This window comes from Aplidium turbinatum, chromosome 13, assembly GCF_918807975.1.
Source record: "Aplidium turbinatum chromosome 13, kaAplTurb1.1, whole genome shotgun sequence".
Taxonomy (NCBI): domain Eukaryota; kingdom Metazoa; phylum Chordata; class Ascidiacea; order Aplousobranchia; family Polyclinidae; genus Aplidium; species Aplidium turbinatum.
Window position 1 is genome coordinate 14,480,333 of NC_137484.1, and position 26,842 is coordinate 14,507,174.

Genomic DNA, 26,842 nt, shown 5'->3' on the forward strand with positions numbered 1-26,842 from the left:
TTTCTCGATCTTTGCTATGTTGACGTGTATTGTTTTTGATATGATGGTCAGAAATAAAACCAACCGAACTGAACTAAATAACAATTTTTCTTTTATAATAATTTTGGTACCTAAAGTTGTTTTTTCACAATGTCTTAATTTTATTTCAAATTAAAGCTTTGTCTTCGATTTTTTTATTACATTTTTGTTTTGAATTTACCAGTGATCCAAAAGGATGCGAAGTTCGATACGCAATAACCAAATGAAGTAGAAATGCCATACTAAATTGATAAATTCAATTCAAGTAGGCTACTGGCTAATGTAGATAATTTGCTACATCAGTGTGGCTTCTTCAATAGCCTACATATAATTCTAATTTAAGAGATAATTTATCAAAACACACCTAAAAATATAGCTAGAGACTGTAAGGTTTTGCTATTATCTTTTTTGTGATTTTATTGGGTGAGTAATTGTTGGTGTTGCCTTTGCAACGGACAAATGTTTAAAAAAAAATTGAGAACCACTGGATTATTTCGTCATGCTTCACTAAGTATTGATTGACTGTTGGAAACGAAAACCGGAAACTGTTTCAACTTTTAAGCAGACGACAAGTTGCAATGCAGTTTAAGTCAAAAGGCTAGACTAGTTATTCTTGGATGACTTAGTAATCTATGGGAGCATGGAATATTTGTTTTCAAATATTGAATGAAAATTTTTCTTTCAATGGCAATTTGCTAGATGACCTGTTTGACCTAGCTAGGCTAAATACCCTGCAGGCTAGCTTAGTTTAACTCAGAAATTTGTGAATAATTTTAAAAACATTAATTTGGTTGCATAACCGTCCCTTAAGGAGGCGAAACTACTTTGTGCTTAGGGAGGTTTCAAGCTAAGTATCCCTACTTTATCAAATCCCTACTACCCTATCAAATCTCTACTAAGTATCCCTACTTTAAAAAAGGTTTCAACCTTTTTTACAGTCATGTCAGGCCAGCATCGACATTGCTTGTATTCAAAGTCAAAATTCACTGGACTGAGATTCAAAGTAGATTTTTTCATAAACTTTAAATTGAAATAACAAATGAAGTTACGTAATGGTCATCTGAGTGGCATCTCACACCAAATCAACTGAGAAGAGAGGTGTTGCCTTTCCTTGCATGTTTAAAGATTTCAAAGTATTTTCAAAAGACAAAGTTTACGCCTAATAAATATTGATGCAAAGCGTGAGCACAGTCATTATACTAAAGGCCGACAACGACAAGCTGTTCTGGCAATGCGTATCAGGCAATTGAGCCTGTGAATCAGATATTCCTGGTTATCATATTTCATTTTGAGGTGTGCCCAACTATGTAATAAACTTTGTTCTGCTTTCTGACATTCTGTGGTCTATGGCTAGGCTAGCTTAGGCCTATATCACCTTTTGCAAAAGCAAAAAGATTATCAAGATCAGTTACTTAATTCTTTGTTTCAGTGATAGTTTTATAAATTAATGTAGAGTTAATGGCTTTGGGTAAACTTTTCAAACATCATCATTGCCTGACCTAGAACCACACCTGAGCGTGCTAGATTATGATGGTTGTACTTTAACGGATTGGAATAGGTTTACCGAAATATCCTAATCGTACGGTAGTTTTATTGACTTTTGTATGTATTACTTTATTTTAGAATGTATGAAAGTTTGTAGATTAGTTAGGTTCTAGGTTCTGCATGCAATATGCCACAGTATCTGGCTTGTGATTATCTTCATGATCTAATGTGCCAAAAGCAGGCAAACCTAAGTCGAATGTTGATAGCTTGTCCACCACACATTCTCAAGTTCAACACAATGACAGCCAATGATAAGTTTTCTTATCGACTACCATGGTTGAAAGGTATTGCAATTGCAACAGAATCATAAACGTTAACTAAGCCTACAGAAAATAAATAGTCTATATTTTTAGATTTATAAATAGTTTGGTTTTGTTAACATAATTTTTGTTTTTTCCACATTAATCATGTTTTTTGAAGGTTTTGCGATTATACTTAATTCTTTTGTCTAAATTTCACTCTCAAACACGTCTTATATTTGTGGTTGTATTTTTTTAGACTCTTGTAGCCTTTTGTTTTTGCTTTGATAGTTAGAAATAAAATCAAGCGGAACTGAAGGCAACTGTGTACCCTACTGTGATGTGTATATCTATTTTGAACAATCGACATAGACCTGTTTCAATGTGATAGTTGAAGTGTGTTCTTAGTGTAGGCTGGAAATGACATGTGCCACTGCAACCATAATTAGTTACTCAGTTATATACCATGCTAAGTTATTTTGTTGTTACAGGTATTCCAGTCATTAATTCAAAAGATTTTTTATCAGAAATGAAGGAAGAACTATCTGTACTTTACTCGAAAACTGATTGTTTTAAATCATATCTGCAATTTAATGGAATACAATACCATTACACTTTTGAAAAGTTTGAAGAAATCGTTCCCAACTCAGACCCAAATTCTGATGTTGAGGTGTATGATGTAAGAACTTCAAAAGCAACATCTTCACAAAATGCAGCATCATACGGATATATTACACAAACTGAAAAAGATACTGATGAAATGTTTTCTCCAATACCTGTTCAGGATTGTGCTCATAGCCTTACCACAGATAATCCAATCAATCTTTGCAAAGATCCACGCTGTTGTAAGCTTATTGAACCATTGCTCACATTTTGTACCATTGAGAATGGTCTTCCTGATTTTTTTGTCTTGTTGTCCAAGCTTAACATTATGACCATACCTGATCCTACTGGTGATGTGAATTCTGTAGTACATGAACTGTTTCACCAAGATAAGTCACTTTCTATCAGAGTGCATACAGAAGTTGCTTCTTATTCTGGTTCTGACACAGACATGGAACATTTATCCCTCAGCCCATGTGGTTCACAAGACTATGAATTGGATTTAGATTTCATTGAAGCTATTCCAGAAAGTAAAACTATCAACAACAATACCCATGACTTGAAACCGGAAGCAGTGGACAGCCACTTACCAAAACATCTTGATCAGGTAAGCTTTAAAGTTGTAGCAGCATTCAGTTTGTCCCCTATAGTATATATATAGTTATTTGTAAACTCATTTGCTTGTGTAGGCTAATCACTATAGGCCAGGGGTCACCAAGTGGCGGGCCGCATACGGCCTGCCACACTGTATCGCTGCGGCCCGCGGAAGGTATCAGCGTACAAGTATAACCAAAAATACTTTTCTTGAGGAGTTAAAGAGCACGAAGGCAACAAATACTTCCCGGGAAGCATATTTTCGCTTTACATACGATTCCACCGACCGACCAATCAGATTATGTAGTTCTAGGTGGAGGTTGCTTAAAGTTATTCCAATGCGATGTCCAGCCACACTGTCCCAGTGATTGATTAAAACGTCTGTTTTCGAACTTCGAAATTGTCTGTGAGCATAGGATTGCTTATTTTAAGTTTGCAAATGTCATGTAAACACTAGTGTGCGTTTCACCGTTATTGTGTTTCACGAGCGGTGTTATCTTTATGCAAGTTCTTGTTGGCAAAATAGGTCGGTGTGCCAACTTGATTTATAATAAATTGGCAAAATATTATATATAAATTTAAAGACTTTTTCTGATTATATTATGAAAATATTTAGCTTAGTATTGCAAAATGTTTTTTTTTAAAAGAAATATGGAACGATTTACGCAGTCATCCTTGCGCAAGGGCCATGCTAATCTTCTCTGTATCGTTCCAATTAATTATGTACTGCCAAAGAAAGTAGCCTACTGCAAAATGTTGTTAATCAACAAATTCTTGCCACGCTGATAAGCACAGCAAGTGACAGTTGTCTATAATAAAAGAAAGACAGTTTTATAGACTCTCACAAAAAGGATGAAAAACCAACTCATTGCTTTTTTAGAGGGAAGACTGTTCATGAATTACGATAGCATTACGATTTTTCGGTGATTTCCACAAGCGTTTGTTTCATGGTGCCTGGTTTCTTTTTCCCTGTTATTGGAGCCTATTTTTTGCTGATATGTTTGCAGGTCACTATTGTTGCCTGTATTGCGATGTGTCAAACATTTCCTTGTTTATTGAAATTGTTAATTACAAGATATCTTTTGTGAAGCGACAACACCACACCACTCTTGCTTGGCGATGAATATTCTAATGAAACCGCTCGCCTCGCTATAAGCGCGCACAACAAATGGCCTCGTTTATTATGCATTGTTAAAAAAGTCAAAAGTGTTGTAAAAGGAGCTTGGCCTGGCAGTAGCTTTGTTCGAATAATTTTGTTGCTGCGGTATTCTAACATAGATATGAACAACATGTAACGCTGGATACTGGGTAAAAAATGGGTTCTTTTCTAGCATAAGAGTCAACCTACCTAAAATTTTATTAGTGCGGCTCGCCACAGCTCTCCGCATTGCCAAAGTGGCCCGCATGCAAAAAAGGTTGGTGACCCCTGCCATAGGCGTCGATTTTTTCTTAGAAGAGAGGAATTCTGGGTGGGCGAGAGTTTTCAAACAGATTTCATTGAATGTGTATGTTCGCAAATTCGCAATGGTTAGTCTTTCTCACAAAGACTGCGTTTAACGTCGCTGCAGCAATTAAGTTTCAATAGGTTTGATGTTGGCTTTCTTGCGCCTTGCGATCTTATGAGCGCTGCTAAACTAAACAAACTTCTCTTATGTTTTCCTCTGCGACCTAAAAAGCGCGAGACTCGTGACCTTGTTTAAAGCGGCGCCTTCGGATTTGCCGCAAAATGTTCGGACAGGTGACTGCTGACTGTGCTGACGGAACCTTTCCGAGCCGGAAGCTGATCCGGCAGCATGCTAACGTCAAATGGAGCAGGTAGATTTCCATGGCTCATGCTGTCTTCTACAACTACTGGTGCATTGCCTGAGACATTGACTTCACCCCTGTCCATCCTTGAAGCACTGCTTTCTTCATCAATGTCATCTCTACGTTCATTCGTGCTGGACGTGGCTTCTTCAGCGTTATCATCTCGCCGCCTTTTGGAAGCTGGTTTTAAGAATGCTCGAATAGATGTTTGACTTTGCTTTATGCTTAACTTTTCAATAATGAAATGACAACATCGCGCGGTGCCCCAATTTATACCCAGCAACAAGTTTGTGAGGAAAGATTTGTAAAAAGCGATTGTTTCAGTACGTCTTTAGTTTGTATCGGTTATTTTATTGTCATGTTCATTATGATGTCATATTCATATTCCCTTACGCTGAGCCGGAACTGAAGTTTGATTGTGACGTAACGAAAGTGAGAACATTCGGAAAAACGATCAAACGTGGCTTTCTCTCACCAGGAATAGCCATCGTGTGGCAGTTGCCATGGCAAAATGCAGTGACGTAACAAACGTAACAATGCAGTGAGTACCGCCTTTTTTTCAACGCAGCGTTGTTGCGGAATTGCTTTGTTCTGTCGGATAGGCTACCTAGCGAGAGACATAGCGTAAAACAAGAAGTTGCGCTGCAGTTGGTTGGGTAATTCAGCGTTTAACGAAAACGGAAATAATTGCAACGAACACTTCATAAGTGTCATGAAAACAGGGTGGGCGAAACATATTTTGCCCACCCTCGTTTCACGGCAGGGTGGGCGCCGCCCACCCGGCCCACCCTATTTCGACGCCTATGACCCCTGCTATAGGCTATGGCTGAAAAGAAGATTTTGAATAAGCACTTTGAAAAGTAGCAAACGTTTTTTATCAATCAACTTAATTCAAAATAAAATGTTGCAAAACATTTTTGAAATTTTTTTGTATTGAAATCTAACTGTGAAAGATCGCCAAAACAAACATTGTTGCATTAAAAGCAAAATGTTTTGAAAGTTTAAAGTATGATATACTTGTTTCAATAATCCCAAGTAATGATAGCATCAAAGAGTTTTATTGAAACTAGAATGAGCAGTCAGGTACTGTCTAATCTTACTAATGATTAGGATCTCCGTTATGTTTATGAACTTTGCAAGAAGGACATGCATGAAATCCAAAATCGCAAGTCGTCTGGTGACGAAGCTGCTAAAATAAACAACTTCCCATTGGAAAAGATAACTTCCAATTACAATCTACATCATTCATCCCTTGGATTGTTGTTGGATGGTAATCTCAATAGCGACATTAAAAGCTGTGTTTTGATATGTATATGTAAGACATAAAACAGTTTTCAGTTCTACATCTCTAACTAAAGCTGTTTAACATCACAACTCCTCAAGTACATGGTGGACATTATACTTACATAAAGATTTGCCACTACACAGTGCGTGCTTGTTTTTGCGCATGTATCCTTTTGTCTAATCTAAGGCATAAAAGATGTGTTTCAGATGCTGCCATTTCTTTTGAGTCTTATGAAGAACAAAATCAGTTGGAATTGCCACTTGCACCAGAAGCTACCAGTATTGTTGAGTCTTCCAGCAAAGCAGCTCTTGGTGCTCTAAAAGTTAAGACTGAAGACCTTCCTCCAGTTTACGAGTTAAACAAGTATGTACTGTATAGAAAGATTATTTAAATCAATTTATATAAATTTTGTGTAGTGTGGTTTTGTTCACATGTTAGTATCGTTATTTTTTGCATTAGATAGTGTGTTATTGACCTTTGTGTGGCAACACTATATAATGCAGCCTATGCTTATGAATTAAGATACAATTTTTGAAGGATAATTTCTCGGACAACGCAGCTAAAGCATTTACGCGAGTTGGAAAAAATTCCAAGTGTATGTGGAGGAAATTCGCTGTTTCAACTTTTCATTTCAGGTAAGCTCATGACATGATTTGTCATAATGTATATATTTGCGTAACAGAATGATTGTTTACACTTATCCATGGATGAACAATAAACATAACAGTTACACTTTATATTTGCTTTATAAACGCAGCACCTGCAGTTGAGCAGTCCCTTGTTAATATGGAAGTTAATGAGAAGAATTACATTGAAGAAATCCGTGAGGCCTGTTGTCCACAAGCCGAACCACACTGGGACGTGTTAGATTTGTCGCTTTCGTGGGACCCTGTCGCACACGCCAGTGATGACATGGCTCTCATGAGACACTCACTGCATCATGAGGCTTACAAACTGGCAGCTTTCTCTAGCAGCTCTTCATTGACTTTGGAAAACCGTTCGGAAGAATTTATCACTATTAAGCTCAATGAATCCTGTGAGTTTTCCATATTAGTAGCCTAGTATAAGTTGGTTTGTGAATTAGGTAAAATGAAACAAGAAAAGATGCCTTAATTTTTGATTGCAACATAAGCTTGCATCACATTCACATCGCACGGGTTCACATCAGTTGGATGCTTTTGGATACAACAATTTGATGGCTTGACATCAGGATTGTAAAATATCTTTTTGTTTAATGAAATCTAATTCTTTTAGTGACCTTTCGGTCTTGTTGTCCGAAATTGTTTTCATCAGTAATTGTGGTTATTGTATTTCGCCAACCAAACCAAATAAACTGAACTATAGTGAATATGCTTAGAATTAAAAAAACTGAAGTCTAGTTTCCATGCAACTGTGAATAGTGGAGTTCCTTGTTGAAAGTGCACGACGTAAGTACATTAGTAGGATTGTTTACGCATATCTTACCCTGCTGATGTCACTTTTTGAATCAATGGTCACTTTGTAAAACTTCAGTCTTATTCCGTAAAAACGTAAGGTATATCTTTGCTTTGCAGTTGAAAGAAGCATCACCTTAGCGATGGCGAACGAAACTAAAGAAAAAGTAATCGATTCTTGCAAAGTTGCTTCATCTATCACATTGAATGAAAACACTAAAAACACCTTTTCAATGTCTGACACATTCTCTTCGAGCGGATATAACGAGGTAGGCTTACTTGAGTCTCTTATGTGGGTTATCTTTAACTTTTCTTTGCATAGGAAATTCAGTTATCGATTCCTTCATTTCAAAACACAACTCTTGCATTCTTCAAATACTTTTCAGTGTAAAGTCAATGTTTATACCGGCACCAAAAGTCCAGGTGCAGCTGTTACTCCCATGGCGAGCGCTTTCTCAGGTATGTTTCATTTAACTCATGTTGTATTGTTGTAGGCCTAATACTTTGATCCTTTGCTATCAAAATGATTTAGGCTGCATGAGATAGATATTTGTCGTGTCTAGTTTTCGTATTGTTATATAATCACAATAACACATCATTTGTGACTTTGGGTTACATCAGCGCGGCAGTAGCTGATTATGGCCTATCACTCGCACTGGGGCCTATTAGCGGAGTGAGAGTTTACTAGACTTATGATACTACGTCGACGAGATATTTAGCGTCGTATAAGGCGAGGATCATCTTCACGTTACAACCTCAACAAATTTTAATACAGTCAAATACCGGGATGAATGGAAAGAACTATGCATGAACGACTAATCTTGGAACAGGCATGGTACACAAAGAAGAAGGGCAAGGTGAAGAACCGGCAGCCTGGTATTTGAACTACTCGTAAACGTATCGCTCACCTTCACAAAACTATGGAGCCGGATAGAGAATATCCGTCTATGATTTCATAAGCTAGCTCCAGCCACGTCAAAACTCGTCCGACCCCACATCCCGGACTGTGACGTAGTCTATTGTTTTCAAAAAATATGCTTTAAATTTTCTATACTTATCTACCATCTCTCGTTTTCAGCATCCAGCTTTGTGAAAGCCCCATGTACAGTTACAAATATGCAGAAGACTGTTTTGAATAGACCCACCGAAGGTTGTGACCCACTTGCTGATTTCATGCTTTTGATCGGAAAAAGACAAGAAAACAACTTGCCATGGGCCAAAGCAAGTAAGACATTAGTTTTAAATACATACACTGACAACACAGATTCTGACGTGTTCTGCAGATTTTTGTGAGTTTTTTTATGACATTGGTCGCGAAGTACAGCAGCTAGGCTTTACTGTAACTTAATATTCTTGCGCACTTGACATGGTACAATGCTACATCTCCAGATGACACCAGCTCCAATGCAACGGTTACTGGAAAAAATTACCAAACCGGCGGTGAGAATGTGTCCATTAAAAGAGTAAGGTCTGCAAATCAAAGCAGCCCAGCTAGGTCTTCCAGTTATTGCGAAGGTAACTACATTCTTGTAAACTTATTTCTTTGTGTCATGACTGACGCAACCTGAGTAAAAATAAGCTTTTGTACTTAATTCTGTGTACTAAAACTATTTGAGACTAAAATATTTCGAAACGATCCGTTCCAACTTAAAATTTTGGCCCCGATTTTGTTTCCTTGCGAAAGAAAGCAATTCCGTTTCGCTGTGAATTAGTAACAACATACAGTTTTCCAATTTTTTTGGCTTAAAAGTGTTCAACACAATAATACTTCACCTTGTTTCTTCACAATATTCATTTTCTTGATTTGGTTTTATTTCATATTGAATATTTTATCAAGAAGTTCGTTCCTACGGGCGCGTTTTGCATCTTGCTTGTGATGCAAATGCGGTGTAGTTGCCGGCTGAAACATGAATTAATAGATTTTTATAAAAAAAATTGTTTGTCGTGTATGACTGTTTCCGTTCATTGTTTCGTTCAGAAAATCCGAGCAAAAAGCCTAAACAGAGCTTGTCGAACAAGCTAGGACCGCCTGGTATGATGACGTGTGGGGAAATAGCTACGCAGGAAAACTTGAGCAAAACAATCCAAGTGTACATGACAGGTGAATTTCAATTTAGCAGACGAATTTAGTTTAGTAATTTTATTTATTTTCTCTACTGAATGTCATATATGGTGATATGACATATGGCGCAGAGGATAAAGCCGCTTTCCAACAATACGAACCAGGTTCGACACTTGGCTAAAGTTGTTGACACCGCTTACTGACACCGAAGTTGTTGACACCGTTGACATCCAGGGTATAAAAACTTGGGTGGGCATAGTCGCTTAAGGAAAGGCGGCCTAGAGAAAGGAACTGGCCACCCTATACTCTCGTTTGTGCCGATGGCTTAGTAAAATGAGAGTCTTATCTTCTCATCCCAGACACTAGGAATTAAGTATGGGACCACCTTAACCTTTTTACTGAATGTCAAAGTAATAAAGGTTATAATGGTGATGATTGGTTTTGGTGTTGCGCAGTTAATTTTCCTTTTCTGTAAACTCTGACGGGGAGGATGTATATTGTATATGAGCAAACATGTGGCTTTAGAAACCATGGCTCTTGAATCATCATTACGAAAGTGAAATCTGTAATAATCATCATCCGTTTGTCCATTCTTCTGTAGGACTTGGCGTTTGACCCCACTAGCAGGGGAAATGCAATAAATTGTAACAATTAAAAAAATATAAATATGATTATTGATTAACAATTTACTCGAGTTTAAATAGCAAAATATGAACACTGACTAAAAAGTGATAGTACTTACCGGGATTAATATGAACTCCCTGTATTTTAACATTATAACATGCTTTAACTGATGATAACCACACCCTTACAAAAGGAAAAGCTTTGGACATCATTTGCATGGTTGAGCGTGAGGCAGCCCCCATATTGAGAGAACTCCAAGCCAAGAAATTGTTATCTCACAATGCGAGTTTAATCAACATCACTCGAGAGACTTCTCGTTTCATGATCAAGCAACATCAGAAAGTTGTTCTTGTGAGCATATTTTAATTTAATTTGCACCTTTAAGTTGTGATTTTTCAGGGATATCTAAAGAAGGGGATACGAAGGCTTTTATTACGTCTGACAATAGAAGGGCTTTTGTTTATCGTAAATAATCTGTGTTTATCGTAAAATGACAATTGGCACCGATAGTAGTTTAATAAATCTTGTTATGATAACTTGCATTGCGCTATTAGAATCAGGCCTGGGTATTCATAGCATGCTCATGGTTGCTTGTTAATTCAACTACCCATTTACTTGCTTTACATCTAGCCTACTGCAAAGGCTTTGTTAAAAAAACAGCTTACTGGTAACTTTTCAACTGTCTTTGGAAACAAGTATTCTTTAAATATGCTCTGCGTAACATTTGCTAACTGTCTTCTGTAGATCACTGTACCAGCTGCACTACAAAACTTTCTACGATTTTAAAAAGAACCACATGTTTAAAGCACTACAAACTACCGCCCTGGTAGTGTCATGAGAATAAGGCAATCGCTGCGAGCCTTCATATCCCCTTCTTTAGATATCCCTGTGATTTTTGCCTACAGTACCCGCTGCAACAGCATTTAAAAGTTGCTAAATGTTTAATTTATTGACTAGTGTTCATTTAATGTATTGACTATGATATTTTTTAGCAAGACAAATAACATGTTGATCTCCAACTTTGCTACGTTAACTTACCGCTTACCTGGTCGCTAGTTATTTCACTTTCACTGTGGTAGCTCCTATTTTTTGTCGTATCCACGATTTATGTTCGGTTGAAGTTGTTGCAAATTTAAAGACACGGCCGCATGCTCTTGAGCGGTGTCGCACAGGCGCCCCATTAGAGTATCGTACCAGGGCTGTTTCCATTCGACTATCCTATTTTCTGATATTACTCAAGACCGCTCCGTTTAAGGACAAAGAAGCCAGAGGAGAAGCTACCGACCGAACGGATATCTTGCTATTACAAATATTCCATCAAATTGTCTCGACGTTCTATCTGCTAGTCCATGTTTCCTTCACCAGTGGATTAGGTTCGTTAACGTGTCGATGTGTTGCAAACCTCAGTTAAATACAAACCATTTTCAAGTTTTATTGATGCATCTAAGCTGTGCTGTAGCATGCTTGATTAAAAATTGTATCAGTGTTAAAGTACAGGTTACTAATACGAAACTCGAGTGCTTCTTCAGAATGAATGTTGGGTATTTTACAAGCAATAAATGGCTTACTTGTGGGTTTAAAATTACCGCCTAGACCAGGGGTCACCAAACTTTTTTTCTCTGAGGACCAGATTGCTGCGAGATTAACAGCTGCGGGCCGGATGAAAATTGCGAAAAAGATATACAACTATTTAGAATCTCCACTGACTTGAATTGAGCACAATAAATAACAAAGTCAGCGGTGGAAAGCAAAGTTGTGATGAAAATCGAAAGGTTGCTGAAAAAGTTATCCCCTGCTGTGATACACTACAGGGCATCGTACTCTTGAAAAAACATTACATCTTTCCAAATTTGGCCTAGGCTGTCCCCAGAAAAATCATAAGCAGGTTGCGTGTAGCTCAATAGCAACGTCACTCCTTTTCAAAAGGTTTGGTATCTTTTTTTCTTAACAGTTGTAGTGCAGCTGTTATTTTTGCAGCACGTGGCGGGCCGGATGAAATCAGGCCCGCGGGCCGTGGTTTGGTGACCCCTGGCCTAGACAGCACAGTCCGTATAGGAAGATAAAATTATCTTGTATTCTGTGTCAGTTTTTTGAAACGTTAAGCATGCTTTATTTAGTTTTTTTTTCTAATGCAATAACAGCAAATAGATAAACTTGTCAGAAATCTGCAAACTTTAACATACTTTGAAAATTACTCCAGCACTTCTTCATACAAGCATGAAACACTTAGAGCAAGATGAAACTATCAATTTCCTACCAAATTGTCACCAACATGTTGAAATTTTCAAGAAATTGATCCAAAATCTCCGCTTTTACATGTGCAATAGCGTCAGTGGTGTTTCGGATCAGGTTTGTGACGTAACTTCTTTATCTTGTTTTATGCTAAAGTGTTGAAAAAGTAGCCTACTGGTTATTCCGATGCTGTATGTTGTGGTTCATACATGACAGTGATTTTCAGCTGTAAGTTCACGAGATCTTAGCAAAATCTTTCATTTTTACATTGAATCAACGTCTGCCGACGCGGACGTTGAATCAATGTAAAAATGACGGATTTTGTTGTCTGTGATATAACCTCCCTTGATGATTTTTTCTTTTTAGTTCCTACTGATTCATCCTAAAATTTGTGAACTTCAAAGCTTTCTTCACAAGTGGTTTAGCAAGCGAAGAAGAAGTAACATCATGGAAAACCCGAAAGCCGTGATCATATGCTGCACGTACTGTCGGTATCTTTTTTCAAAACTGTGTAGGAAAATGAACAAGCCTATGGAGAACGGTGTAGAAATCAAGGCCGTATCGTCTGCTGACGATGCGAAAAAGTTGACGAGCTCTGATATCCACCGAATCTTTGAAAGGTGAATTGGAATAAACCAGTCTTATAGGTTAAAAGATTAAATGTGGTGATGTTTCAACATTAGTACACTTCCGCATTCGATATGGATATATTGCCAAATCCTACCCAAAGGCAAGCAACATAAACCTTTTTCTGTTATTACAAGATCAAAAGTAGGTGTTCAATGCATATCCTGTTTTAGTACACGGAGAATGGACACATTGGTGCAGGTGATATGACCTGCAGTCTGTTTCTCACCGCCACACTCACAGGAAGGAAAAGCATCCTCCCATTGGTGCGTGGTGGAGCTGAGAAGACTACCTTGATGAAAATGTAAAGTCCTGAGTAGCGACAAAACATCTTAATCTCCATTTTACAATCCTATTCCACCAACTGGCTGCAAGGATGTCTTAGTAATGAACTGGTAGCTTTGACCTGTATGATGTTGTAATCTATATTTAAAGGGAAGATTAATTTTCGTATTTTTATGGCTTCGGCATCTCTTGCTTCCAGGACCAATGTACTGGTGATTGCTGAGCAAATGCTTTTTGAAGACTTTCCATGGGAATCGTTGAGCCTGGTCGTTGACTACGAACACAGGAATGACTCTCCCTGGAAAAGTCTGAGTTCAAACTACAAGATCAAGCACGTGTCGCTTCAATCTATTCTGTAAGTTCTTTGCAATCGTGTAAAGTTGGTACAAGCTACAATCAATCTATCACAAGATAAAATCAAGGTATTTGCTTCACTACGTAAGAAGAGTAGGCCGCCTATTGTAGTGGCGTATCCTGGTTGGTTGAGCAAGAAAAGCAATAAAAATCGTGGGGGAATAAAGCGTGCCGAAGGCATGCCCCCCCCCCCCGGAAAATTTTTGCAAAATTACACTCAAATAATGGATTATAGTGCTTTCTGGAAACACTTTCAGGGTAATCGCGGTTAACACTCGCGGTTAACTCATTAAAGGTTAACTTATTAACGGTTAACTTATTAAAGGTAGCTCTTGCACTCGAACGGGCAAAAAATGCGGCTAAAATTAGAAAACACCAAAAACTCAGCTACAAAGTCAAGTCTAGCCTAGACCTCACATATCCTGTCTAAAGTCTATGCTAAAGTCTATCCAGCCAGGATAACAGTGTAAAGCCAACATTTGGCTCAAACTTTTGCTTACAAAGCCGATATTATTACCACAACAGTGCCCTAGATTTTCTCATTACATAATACATAGCCCACTGGCACAATATCTCACAGAGCAGAGTTGACAGACTATGAAAAGGTCTTAAAGCCAAAATAATACAAAAAATAGGCCAAAACAAGGAAAATATTAGACAAAAAAAGCCAAATGGATATATTTACCTGTTTCTATCAAAAATAGTAAAATGTACATATATTTTATGACTTGTAGCGGATTTTAATAAATTGTAGCAAAAATAATTCTGAAAGTAACCCAAAAAATAGCAAGTAGCCTATAAAAGGACCGTAGCGGATGAGTTTAATCCGCCACATTACGAGTATTAAACAAGCATAGAACATGTATTGAACAATGGTGAATATGGTATCATTTGGTAAGGTTACGATATCACAGAAATATTGATTATTATGCATTTTGAAGAGTTAATTTAAAAAAAGCCTAATTCGCGGAATTTGGCCAATCTGGCAACCTTGCGACTGTGGAAGCAACTTTTAAATCGCTTCCACGATTAGTTAAAAGAAACATAAATTGCGCAAACTTTGCGCTCCTTTTTCCTTTCTTTCAAACTTGTTTCTTTTTATTGCAAAAACGAGAGCAAGGAATGCAATACGAATCTTTGCTTCCGTGAGTCTCCAACTTTTTTAAAATTAAAACCGAGTTGAAATCATACGGGGGCATGAGTTAAAAACTGTTCTAAATCATACTCAGGTAAAGAAATTACAAAATCGTTTTACTGAAAAATATCAGCTTCTCTTTTTTCAATTTTGACAGGGGAAGCAATGCTTCCCTTGCTTCCATTGAGGATACGCCCCTGGCCTATTGATAGTTTGAAAGCCTCAAATCGCTGCTTATACTTTGTTAGATTGTCTACTTTACAAAATCATGGTGATGATAATCATGAAAAATTAATCAAGTACCTTCTTGCATAACCGAGTGGTAAAAGCATTGCACGACGCTCCGGAAGGCCTCGGTTCGACAGCTAACCAGAGCACGCCGCATTGTCTTTGGCAAGACGCACAACGACGTGCTTGAGATGGACTCTGAGACTAACTTCCACGTCTGAAATTTATTATCATAATAATATGTCCATCGAAGATTTATTCTGTTATAATTATCAAAGTTATAACACCAAATTTCCTGCAAACGTATTAGTCGTATTCATTCTTCATTTAGTCGTATTCATGGGGTGGTAAAAGGATAGATCCTCGGCCCCAGAGGCTCACACGACGACGACGACCTGATAAATGAAAAATTCGAAATGATCAGGTTCATTTTCGAGCTGATGATTGTCCAGAAGTTTTAAATAAAATAAAAAAGATGCCTATTGTTTATTCATGGTGGTGGTTTAAGATTCAGGGAAGCGTACGAGAAAGTCAATCTTCGTGTCCACCTTCAAGTATTTCATTAAGTATTTTTTCAAGACACAGACCTGTGCTCCCAGCTGGTATCGAATCGACGTCCTTCCAAACGTGGGTGCTCTCATCATTCATCCGAAGGTGATGGTCAGCTAGTTCCTCAAGTTTGTAACAATTTTCATTATTTCGATTGCAACCGAACAGTCCAAGTACGTCCCTTGATTTGGAAGACGACAAAATCTTTGACGAAGCTCAAGAGTCGAGTGGTCTACGATTTTCTGAGCCAACTCAAAACAACCTCAAGCAGCCGTTGGCACTCATCGGTTCAACGAAGGTGACAAGCATGGGGAAACTGCTGCATCTGCTTGAAACCCGGTAATAATGATGTGATAGAAAGCAGTACAGGTTTGAGACATCAGATATGTACGAACTCGCTAATTGGCACATCTTCTCAGGCACGATTTGTTGGTAATTGAGCGAGATTACAGCGTGCTGGGCGAATGTGCGGGTTCCCATCCAGACGTTATAGTTGATGAGAACACAGGAATAGTACTGAAAGATATCGAAAATCTGCAGGTGGAAGGTACGCTAGTTTTCTCTTATATCATGAATTAACTCCTATAAACTGCCGACAGGTAATAGAATCGCTCCATAGTCTATATGTAATGTAGGGGAGTTTGGCAACACTGAGCAGCTGAGGTTTGAATTCTTTTGCGCTGACAAGAAATAGTTTGTTGATAATTGTTTGGTTGAAATTACAGTAAAGGTAAAGGTCCCATACTCAGATACTGAGCTTTGGGGAATGAGAAGATAAGGTTCTCATTATACTAAGCCTTCGGCACTAAGGAGAGTAGGGTGGCCAGTTCCTTTCTCTCGGCCGCCTTTACTTCAGCAACTACGCCCACCCAATTTATTACACCCTGGGTAGAGGTGAGCATTGTTTTTCAACAACCAGCTGAAGCCGGGAGTCGAACCAGGTTTGCATAATTGGAAAGCCAACGCCTTATCCGTTGTGCCATCCCACCGCTTACAGTACAGGCAATAATACTTCAGTAACTTATTCTACTTTCAACTGTTAGAACGAGTGACCGTTTGCTTACAAAGTACTTTGCATTGCAGAGTTCATACGACTGCTTGTAAAGTTTTAGCGAAATTTCAGAAAGACTTAATACAAATCTTTACATCCAGGTGAAGACCACGTGAGGGCGCTCCTCGCAACTTTGCTGACGATACGAGCGAGGTTATCTTATTGTCTCATCATTGTGACATCACAACATGTTGGAAGGAATCTTGACCAAGGGTAAATTATAAAAAACACATTGCTAGCTTGGTGTTGTTATTAATGGTGATAAAAGCTTGTGGATATTGATTATGCCGTGCTAAGACCACACAGTGTTTTTTTCCTACGCTTGATTACACTGTACAGTATGCTATTTTATAAAAAAAAAGTGAGCAGACTAAGCATCGACAGTTCAGTTAGCCGCTAGACGATTTATACTCAGTTATTCACAGTATGTGGTAGGCTACACAAAAGGTATCTATATTTTATATAGAATACAAACATGTCATAAAAAAAATTATGTAAGCAGTTGAAGATGATGTTGCTTAGACGTCTATTTTGTGGAGCCGCTCGGCAGAACTTGGGTAGGATGCGCGCTTCAATCAAGCAACTTTCGAATAGCTGCAACGACTTTGAGGTGACGTAAATATCTACTTTGTTGTAATACAACGACTGATGTCCAAGTTGAGGTGATGTTTATTAGGCAATGGCCAGTTTATGAAAGAAAATGTTCGTAGAAGCTTTCAAAACGAGTTGGTTCTATCGAAGAGGTAGCTTTCATCACAATTAATAGTTAAACAGGGTTTCAGGAAGAAAAAAAAAAACGTTGTTTTTGCCATTTCCTTTATAATGTGATGTTTAGGTGAAAATGCTTTGTTGCTTCGCCATTGAAGACTTAGCAAGCACCATTGTGGCGACGATCCCTCAAGGCTTGATGTCAAGCCACCATGATCCCAATAAGGACACAGCAAACAGGTATCACAGAATAATGAAATCTGTCAAAAAGAAACCCAAGCAGGCTGTACTTTCCCACAACGAGAATAACAACCACTCTATTCAACCTTGAGCAATTTCCACTGCAATGTTGAGCATATAAGAGTGTTCCCACATTCGTGCTAAAATATTAGCATATATTTTGTTGTAACATTCAAAACTTGCATTAATTCCATTCTCTTCTGTATGACACTATATACTGTACAGTCAAACTAACTTCTTCTATTAAAGAAGAACTTACTAAAACTGAGTCGCAGTTCTTTGTTGCTAACTAAAAACCTAGCTAACATTATTACCCTTATGACAACGTTTGTTAAAATGGTATAAACACGGTAACTTTGTTTGGTGGGAAGTTTGTGATTTTTGATATCAGCTACTTGGTATGTGTTCAAAGGTCTTTCATTTCAAGCGAGATGAGCAAGCATGAACGCTTCCTTCTTGGGTTTCCATGCATCAACTCGCTCGTGGCACAGAGCCTGCTATCAACTGCAACATTGGAAGGGATTTGCCGGATGAACGTCGATCAAATCCTTTCTCATTCTAAAACATTGAATTTACCTCGAAGAATCGCTGAGGTAAGCATTATTGCATTAATCTAAAGATGAAAAAGTCATCCATCATCATCATCTTTCCTTGATTTATACGGTTTGTTCCCCACTAATGGGGCTGATTTTGTCGTGCAGCAGTTGCCTTAACCCCTTTTCTTTTTCGATATATCTGCCGCACCTTCTTCCTTTACTTCGACATTTTTATCATATCCTTCACTTGGTGTTTTCACATTCACTGGAAGTCCATTTCAATCGGATAATTTTTGTCGTTTTTGTGTGGTAACTATGGATAAAGGTTTGTCTGCAATAAAATTGTTATAACAATATGTTTTTTTTTCTCACTACTGAAGGAGACTACCCTAAGAAAAATTGTGTGCATGGTAGCTTAACGAAATAATATTTTACCAAAAAATCTAGAAGATTCTGTTACTCTGTGTGTGCATGACTAAGACTTGATAGGATGTTCGTACAACGTTGTTTTTGCGCTTATTTTTCAGAACATCGTTCGGTGTCTTCGCAAGTTGCACGAAGGTCCAGAGCAAACAGACGTTGACACTGCTGGGGACGTCATAGACGACAACAGCTCGTCCTATAATCACAAGCACCCGCGCGATGCGTTGTCTGATCACAGAAGAGGACGTACGATCGTTTGTGACAATGAAAGTAAACATTTCCCAATGAACATTCTTCCGACTTCCACGATTGCGGAGAGTCGTCCAGTTTTTCCTCGAGGAACGGAAGACAGATGGCCAGGCCATAGTTACATCAATGAGAAACCTAAACTCCATCAGCTTGTAGAACCGCCACTAGCTCCATCTCTTGGATGCAAAGAAACCACTCCCAGCACTCGCCTATTCAACCAAATCGGTCCATGTGATGTCAAACGAGAGCAGTATCTTCCAAGATCGGATGCGTTCCATGAAAGAGATTGGCGCTTTCCTCTTGCCAATGATCATTCCACGCATTCTCACGCTGCTACCAAAATGGATCATGTTTCAAGCAATGATCCTTGCGAAGGCAAGAACCACTCGCATAGCGAATAGCAGTTCTTGCGTCTTTATTTTTTCAATAGTTGTGTTGAAGTGTACTGTAGAATGGCAATTGATCACATGACTAAGCAATTGATCAAATATTTAGCTGGTATTGCATCTAACAGTCTGCACCATTGAGCTGTTCACTCATCCATAAGAAATGAGAGTTCATATACCTCCAGCGAGTATCGCTTTGAGCATAGATGGCAAACATCGTCATTAAAGACCACGTCATCTTTGGGGTTGTTCTAGGATCGTGAGACGGCTTGAACAAGCTTGGTGAGAGCCATGGTTCGACATTCGAAAGGCCGCCGGTTCACCGCTCTAGAGCATGTGGCTGTGTCTTTGATAAGAAACTTAAACCACGCCGTCGATTGCGGAGTGGCGCCCCTTTGACTATAAGTCTATAACCCTTGATTTCTCTCATGTATTACTCTGGTCCAGAGAGAAATGTCTCCGGCCCTTCTTAAGGCTACGGCCTTTTTTTTCTTTCGTATGAGAGGTTGGTTTTTTGGGCTACATTTTATTGGGGTCAAATGTCCGGGCATTCTTCGAGCAGCCACTTGATTTTAGAGTCCTCCAGCGTTGACAGGCCAACTGCCCTTGGAGGAGTAAACGTCGGGCAGTGGTAGAGGATGTGATCTGCTGTCTGTTCCTCTGCACCACAGTTGCATACCGCAGATGTTGATAGGCCCCATATGTGCATCAAGGAAGCGAAGCGCCCAACACCCGTGCGGAGGCGATTCAACCGTACCCAGGCAGGTCGTCTGAGCTCCTTTCCTGGTGGCATGGGTCCAGCGTCGGGGACAAAGGTGTGGAGTCTGGAAGTGTTGTCTGTCCACTCCTCTTGCCAGGTATTGGCGATCCAGGATGAGGCACTGGTGTTGTGCTCCAGCAAGGATTGTGCTTGATCGACTTAAGAAGACAGGCTACGGCCTGATGAACTAAAACGCTATTTTATTTTCACTCACATACCCCCACATCACGCTAAAAACGACGTATTTCTTCAATCAATACACCGTAATATGATTATTTTGACCACTTTCCAAGGCGTCACATGATGCTTGAACAACTCCATTCGTTTCTTCAATGGAAATCGTTTTTTGACAATAATTCGTTTTTTTTTCTCTTCGCCGCCGCATTTCAAACCTGTACACTACTGTACAGGTTTAATTAATATTTAATGCACTTTTTTCGCTTTAGCAACAAAACTGAATGCATTACACTTTGAATTCAAACAGATAATTTCCAAGCACAAGACGACGTTCATGATGTCATGGTGTCGGCTCGGGACAAGTTGACAGAATTTGTGCGCAACAATCCTGGAAGGGCACTGGAGTCAAGCCCTAGAGAACACCAAGTCGAGCCTTCTCTTCATTTCCACCACAGCTCATGTGCCGATTCCTTTTACAAGCAAGGTTCTTCAAACGACTTGTCTCACCATCGAAACCCCAACAGTACAGCGGTCCCTTGGCGCCATGATCGCTACGAAATCAACCACAACAAATCTAACCAACTTTTTCGGTCAACGAAATCTCCGCCATCTTTTGCTGAAGACCGAATTGGTTTAGCTGAGATCACCAGCCAGCGCAGTTTTTACCAGAATGCAGCGCTGCCTGCTCATCATGGTACTTCATTATTTGTTCCACTTTTGTTTCTGCATATCTTGCGCTGTGAAATTTATACTGCTAAAATGTCCATTTGAAATAAATTATAGCTTGAACGACCACCAATCTGTGAAAAAAACAGATTTCTTTCAATCGGACTACTAAAAGTTTTCGTTAAAATATCCGTTAAATTCACATTTGAAAACGCTGTAGGTTTTTTAAGAATCATTTTAAGTCATAATCTAATATGCCTTTTTCAAAGCTTTGAAACTAACATGATATTCAACAGGATTTTCAAGTAACTTCAATGAAAATTCGCGCTCACACAGTCACCACTCTGTCCGTGATTCAGGGTAAGTACAACTAAGTAGCCTATGTAGTTGAGTGAGTTTCGCTTTTAGCAGCATGATCGTTGCTTACTTCACAGTGTAGATTCAAACGATCTGTTATAGCCTGATGCTGCGGGTTCTTTTTGGCAATATCAAATTACACTAGCTTTCGGAACACAGTTCCCTAGTCATGTGCTATGACGAATGGTGTTGAAGTCAGTGAGTGGTTTTTTAAAATGGCTCTTTGTTTTAGCTTGAGGCTGCCGGCTGTTGAGTTTCTGTGCTGTTAGGCGTTATTGCTGTGAGGTTTTGTTGGATCGGTTGATTAGTAGATTAGGTGACGTAGTTCTTCCCTTTCGGCGCGGTTGTTGATTTTAGGATTTTGTTTGCTTATGAATATGGCCTCTTTGAAGCGTAATTGTACCGCGTCATTTTCTCTTCCAATAATTTTAAATTCAAAGTCTGCTTGGCATTGTTGTTGGTGATCAAATACCGAACTTTTATCCGAGCTGAGATGTTCTTTTGTTCTTTGATCACCAACAACAATGCCAAGCAGACTTTGAATTTAAAATTATTGAAAGAGAAAATGACGCGGTACAATTACGTTTCAAAGAGGCCATACTCATAAGCAAACAAAATCCTAAAATCAACAACCGCGCCGAAAGGGAAGAACTACGTCACCTAATCTACTAATCAACCGATCCAACAAAACCTCACAGCAATAACGCCTAACAGCACAGAAACTCAACAGCCGGCAGCCTCAAGCTAAAACAAAGAGCCATTTTAAAAAACCACTCACTGACTTCAACACCATTCGTCATAGCACATGACTAGGGAACTGTGTTCCGAAAGCTAGTGTAATTTGATATTGCCAAAAAGAACCCGCAGCATCAGGCTATAACAGATCGTTTGAATCTACACTGTGAAGTAAGTAGCCCATGCACTATGCAGTGGTCCCCAACCTTTTTAAGAAGTGACCCCAATTAAAAAATAATAAAATTAGCATTTACATGCGACCCTCATTTTGTTTTCCCGTATGGAGAAAATATTTCAAGTTTAAGCGCACATAAATTGGACTAAAACTGCAACTAGTATTGTGAGTTATGGCAACCCCAGAAAAAGTTTAGGCATGGCCACCTGGAGATGCGGCCTGATTTGTCACATTTTGCAGATTTTGATTACAGCTACTGCTAGTGCTTGACTGACATTTTTTGAGATGTTTTTACTTTTTGCGGTTTCCTAATGACATAAAACTTTTTTGTTGCCTTAGGGAAGCAGTAGCAAATGAGAAAAAGTAAGTTGAAAAACGCAAAATCAGACTGTTATTGAAAATTAACAGTCTGACTAAAATCTTCGAAATCAAATTTTCTTTGTTTTTCAACGTGTGAGGATGTTAAAACCTATTGTGTCATCTGGGGAAAAGAATTAAGAAAGCGTAAAAATCGAATTTTTAGAAAAATTTATTTAAACGTTCGCCCAAAGTTAGAAAAACCTGGAAATTTCTGCAAAATGTGACAAATCAGGCCGCATGGTTTAGGCGATCCCACATGAGGTCGCGACCCACAGGTTGGAGACCAAAGCAAAGGCCTAGGTAATTTTATAAATCTTTTTGATTCATTAATTTTTTTCAACAGATTTGAAAGTTTCTCCAAACAAACACATAGATTGATTGAAGAAGACGCAACCTGGGTTTGATTTATATCCAACTTTAAATCAATTGTTTTAAAAAGTTTGCTTAATATATTTCTTTAAAAGTGAGCTAGATCTAAATTAAAAATAAATTTAAAATCTAGGTGATAAAATCTTTTGTGATAAAAATAATAAAAGATTACGCTAACCTAACGTTATCTGATCGTCTGCAGCATCCAAGTAGAGTGGCTGGGCGTGATGAAGGCGGCTGTAGTACAGGAGCAAGTGGCTCGGTCAACATTGGCATCGCTCAACCTTTTTCACAACAACCTTACCGAGGTGCTAATGATACGTTGCTGTGCTGACGTACAATCCATGTTTGTAATCAGGGTTGGCTGATTTAAATCAAATGATTTAAATCATTGATTTAAATCAAACAATAAAAATCAAAAAAATCAATTAAAAAATCAAATGATTTTTTATTTGCTAAAATAAAAATAAATACATCAACAAACGTTTCACTGCTTCTCTGTAATACAAAAGTTATATTTAAATACTTAAGGCTATAGGCTATGCATGTTTTGAAAGGCAACTTAGTTTACTTGGCAGTTCACAAAGAGGGTTGTTCACTAAACATACTTTTTGAGCAAGTTTTTTCCACTTTTGGTCTGCTTCAATCAGAAGTTCGAAATCGATTGGGCACTGCAAAAGCTGGCGAGCTTGTATTTATGTACAAACTTCTCAATGCAAAATAAACTGCAATTTTGTGTCATCTGAACTTTTATTGTTTTGTTATGGTACGTCGGTAACATAATTATATTACACAGTTAAACTTTCTTTGCAAAAAGTCTGGTTGTAGGCTATGCATCAGTTGAGCAAAAAAGCAAAGTAATGTGTGCTCAAACGTAAGGAAAGATCTTAGTGTAGTGAGATGACAGTCTGAGACGTACCTCAATCTCGATATGCACATTATGATTTAGTATAAAGCAACATATCACACCTACTTAAAAATATGTGCAATAGCGTGACGCGACAATTTATCAAAAGACAATTTATCGAACGACAGTTCATAGAACGACAGTTTATCGAAAGACAGTTCATCGAACGACAATTCATCGAAACGACAGTTCATCGAAACGACAGTTCATCGAAACGACTGTTTATCGAAACGACAGTTCATCAAACGACTGTTTATCGAACGACGAAGCACATATGCAATGGAATACTCAGGGGTTAGGGGCTAGGGGATAATGGTTAGGGGTTAGGTTTTCGATTAACTGTCGTTCGGTAAATTGTCGTTCGATAAACTGTTGTTCGATTAACTGTCGTTTCGATAAACTGTCGTTCGATTAATTGTCGTTCGATAAACTGTCGTAGTAGGCTACCGTGCAATAGACACTAGACAGTCTAGCCTACAATGTGATAATAAAAATGATTGAACACTTGCAAAGCAAAGCCTTACAATCAATCAAGGGGTTAAAAATAATTCTGCTATCTTACTAAAATGATCTCTTCCCCCAAGTAGATTCGACGCTTTTTTATATAAAATTTAAATCAAAAAAATCCGATTTTTTGGATTTTTTTTAAAAAAATCATGATTTTTTCCAACCCTGTTTGTAATACGTCACATGTATCTATGCGTGGGATTGTTACTGGAGACAACGCAAATTTTCAAATCGATATTTTTAAGTTGAGATGTAGGACATTGGCTACATTTAGTGTAATAGTTAAGCCAGAAGCGATTCTAGCAAGTAGGGGGGGAGGGGCCGATGTCAACAAAACACAATAATACGTAAGACTGTCTGCATTAATTCGACCTGGCAAATACCCCGTAAATAAAGTTACCATCCTGTGTTTTAGGAGGTATCGCCACCTTCCCCTCTGGATCCGCCACCGAGCTTTGCACTGGTAGTTTTGTTTTAGCATTTTCACATATGAAGCTCGTTGTCTTTTAGCCAGTTTTTAAATATGTTTCCACATTGATAAACTGTGTTGAAACCACCGGGCAGTGCAGTTCATTTTCGCAATTTAGACAAAAAGGCTTTGCACTAAGTTGCAATGACCATTACAATTTTGTTGCAATTAAGTTTCTTTCAGGTAAATTTCTATTGGTACTTTCCTTTTTATAATGTTTGTTTTCTTTCAATACGTCCCCTAATTACTTCAACTAAACTATAATCATAGGCCTATTCTAGTAGGTTCGGGCCACGGTGACTTTTATACACAGGCCATGACAATATGTAGCTTAAAATTTGCCTGAAGGCCGATCTGTTAGTAGCCAAAATCGCTAGAAGTTGATAGTTTGAGTGTTAGTTAATAAATATAGTTTTTGTGTGATTTTGAGTTACTTTAGTGCTAGGCCTATTGTTACCATTCAAATAACGTTTGTTACCTACTAGATTTTGGCACTTGCGCTGGAAATCCAAAAAACGTCTGGAAACACTGGTAATTGGGAAACATGTGTCATTTTTCAACGCAAAATTAAAAGTTTTGCAGTAATTTGAGATTCATTGATCATACTTTGGCAGTTTGGATTGTTAGAACTATCGCTTCAAAGTGAATTTAGCTTAGAGTTGAACGAAAGTACATTGGCCTTCAGTTAGGGCTCCAGTTTGCACGTTGTCAAGACCTGTGTATGTAGATCGCTATAGTCCGCTCTTACCCAAACAGCCACTTTATCCGGCCCAGACCAGGTAAAGATCTGGTCAGATCCGTACCATAGCTGGTAAAGATCTAGACCAGATGGAGTGATTCTCTGGGTATAGGCAACTTTCAATAATTCAATTACAGCTTTGCTCTGGCTCTGTTAACACAAAAAAAAATGTTTAGAATATCCATCAAATCATGGATGTACACCACAATTTTATGGAAACAAATCGCACAATTTTATGGATGAAGTGCATAAAAAGTCGTTTGCTGTTGTGATGACTCCAAACAAGCGAAAGAAGATGCTAACGTACGAGAAGGTGCCTGGTCGTAAAGGCGGGCAAACTCGATTGACATTTTACTGATCACTCGCTTTCGGTGCTGAACATGACAATTAGGCCTGTGTCGATGGTGCATCGTAACGAAAGTATAATATTCATTTGGTAGTGTAAAACGTGGTCCACAGAGCCTTGACAAATACACCAGTCACCAGCCATTCAGGAAATATAGCCTAGCCTTACACTGTATTTAAGGAAAATTCTTCTTAACTTGCCTCTACTCACAGGCTGTTTTAGTGCGTAAAAAAATCCTGGTTCCTCTAAGGTGTTACAGCAGGAATGTATTCATACGTATCTTTGTGTTACAATAAGCTAATGCTTAATCAGTAACACCACTGTGCCTAGGATATATGATGATTTTTAAGTTTTGTTGTTAAACTGTGTAGAGACACATTTGCGTTTGTTTAATGCTTTGGGTTTTTTGCGTGTTGTTTTCTTATTGCTTTTACCAAATGTAGACTAATTTCTAGTTTGACTTAAAGTACTTCTTGCTTATTTGTTTTGTAGCTTCGAAAGATTTGTGTAAAACATCATTTGTTTTGTGGTATGTCTGATTGTCTGTGTTTTACTAAACTTACATTTCTATTTTATCCACCAGATGTCGCTAATTAGGTAGGTTCATGAAATGTGATTGGTCAACTGCTTTCCCTGAATGTTATCATTGCTTGTTATTGGCAATTTCTTTACTGAGCCGTGTTTTTATCCACTGAGTTATTGAGTCTTGATAAATTCCGCACCTAACTTTAAAATCGGTATCGCAGTTTTAATTTCAGATCGCATTAGCCTATTGATGGCCAATAAAAATTCAACTTATCTGCATGAAAATGCCACACGAACCAAGAAAATATACAAGAAATAAAATTTGATACCGGCAGAGATGGGCAAGATCACCAGTATTGGTGATCTTGAAGATCAAGATCACCAAGAATAGGTGATCTTGAAGATCAAGATCACCAAACTATGTGATCTTGAAGATCAAGATCGTGATCTTGAAGATCAAGATCACTTTCAAGATCACTTTTTGTGTACTTAAAAAAAATCAAGTTTTTGATCAATGATGTTGCATAAAATAATTACT

General features: G+C 38.3%; 1 protein-coding gene and 1 pseudogene across 1 annotated transcript; one reads left to right on the top strand and one right to left on the bottom strand.

The window, feature by feature from the left end:
- Window positions 1-1,690: 1,690 nt before the first annotated feature.
- Window positions 1,691-26,842, top strand: LOC145781674 (uncharacterized). Its single transcript, XM_082593348.1, has 28 exons — window positions 1,691-1,847; window positions 2,294-3,012; window positions 5,916-6,075; window positions 6,297-6,453; window positions 6,628-6,725; window positions 6,848-7,126; window positions 7,644-7,792; window positions 7,910-7,982; window positions 8,602-8,748; window positions 8,913-9,038; window positions 9,502-9,624; window positions 10,403-10,560; window positions 11,465-11,582; window positions 12,410-12,558; window positions 12,808-13,061; window positions 13,553-13,708; window positions 15,788-15,958; window positions 16,039-16,166; window positions 16,772-16,883; window positions 17,193-17,280; window positions 17,506-17,618; window positions 18,031-18,211; window positions 18,682-19,201; window positions 20,457-20,843; window positions 21,112-21,175; window positions 22,786-22,840; window positions 23,014-23,119; window positions 25,610-26,842. The coding sequence occupies exons 1-28, from the start codon at window positions 1,691-1,693 to the stop codon at window positions 25,789-25,791; spliced, it is 5,130 nt and encodes a 1,709-aa protein (XP_082449474.1). The 3' UTR covers window positions 25,792-26,842.
- On the bottom strand, window positions 3,645-3,739 carry LOC145782659 (U6 spliceosomal RNA; annotated as a pseudogene).

What these genes read in the sequence shown, in the direction of transcription:
- LOC145781674 (XM_082593348.1), top strand. Translation starts at nt 1,691, where the DNA reads ATGCCACAGTATCTGGCTTGTGATTATCTTCATGATCTAATGTGCCAA. An exon ending in CTTCGAGCGGATATAACGAG is followed by an intron (nt 7,793 to 7,909) that starts GTAGGCTTACTT and finishes AATACTTTTCAG; the next exon opens with TGTAAAGTCAATGTTTATAC. An exon ending in GTGTCGCTTCAATCTATTCT is followed by an intron (nt 13,709 to 15,787) that starts GTAAGTTCTTTG and finishes GCAACCGAACAG; the next exon opens with TCCAAGTACGTCCCTTGATT.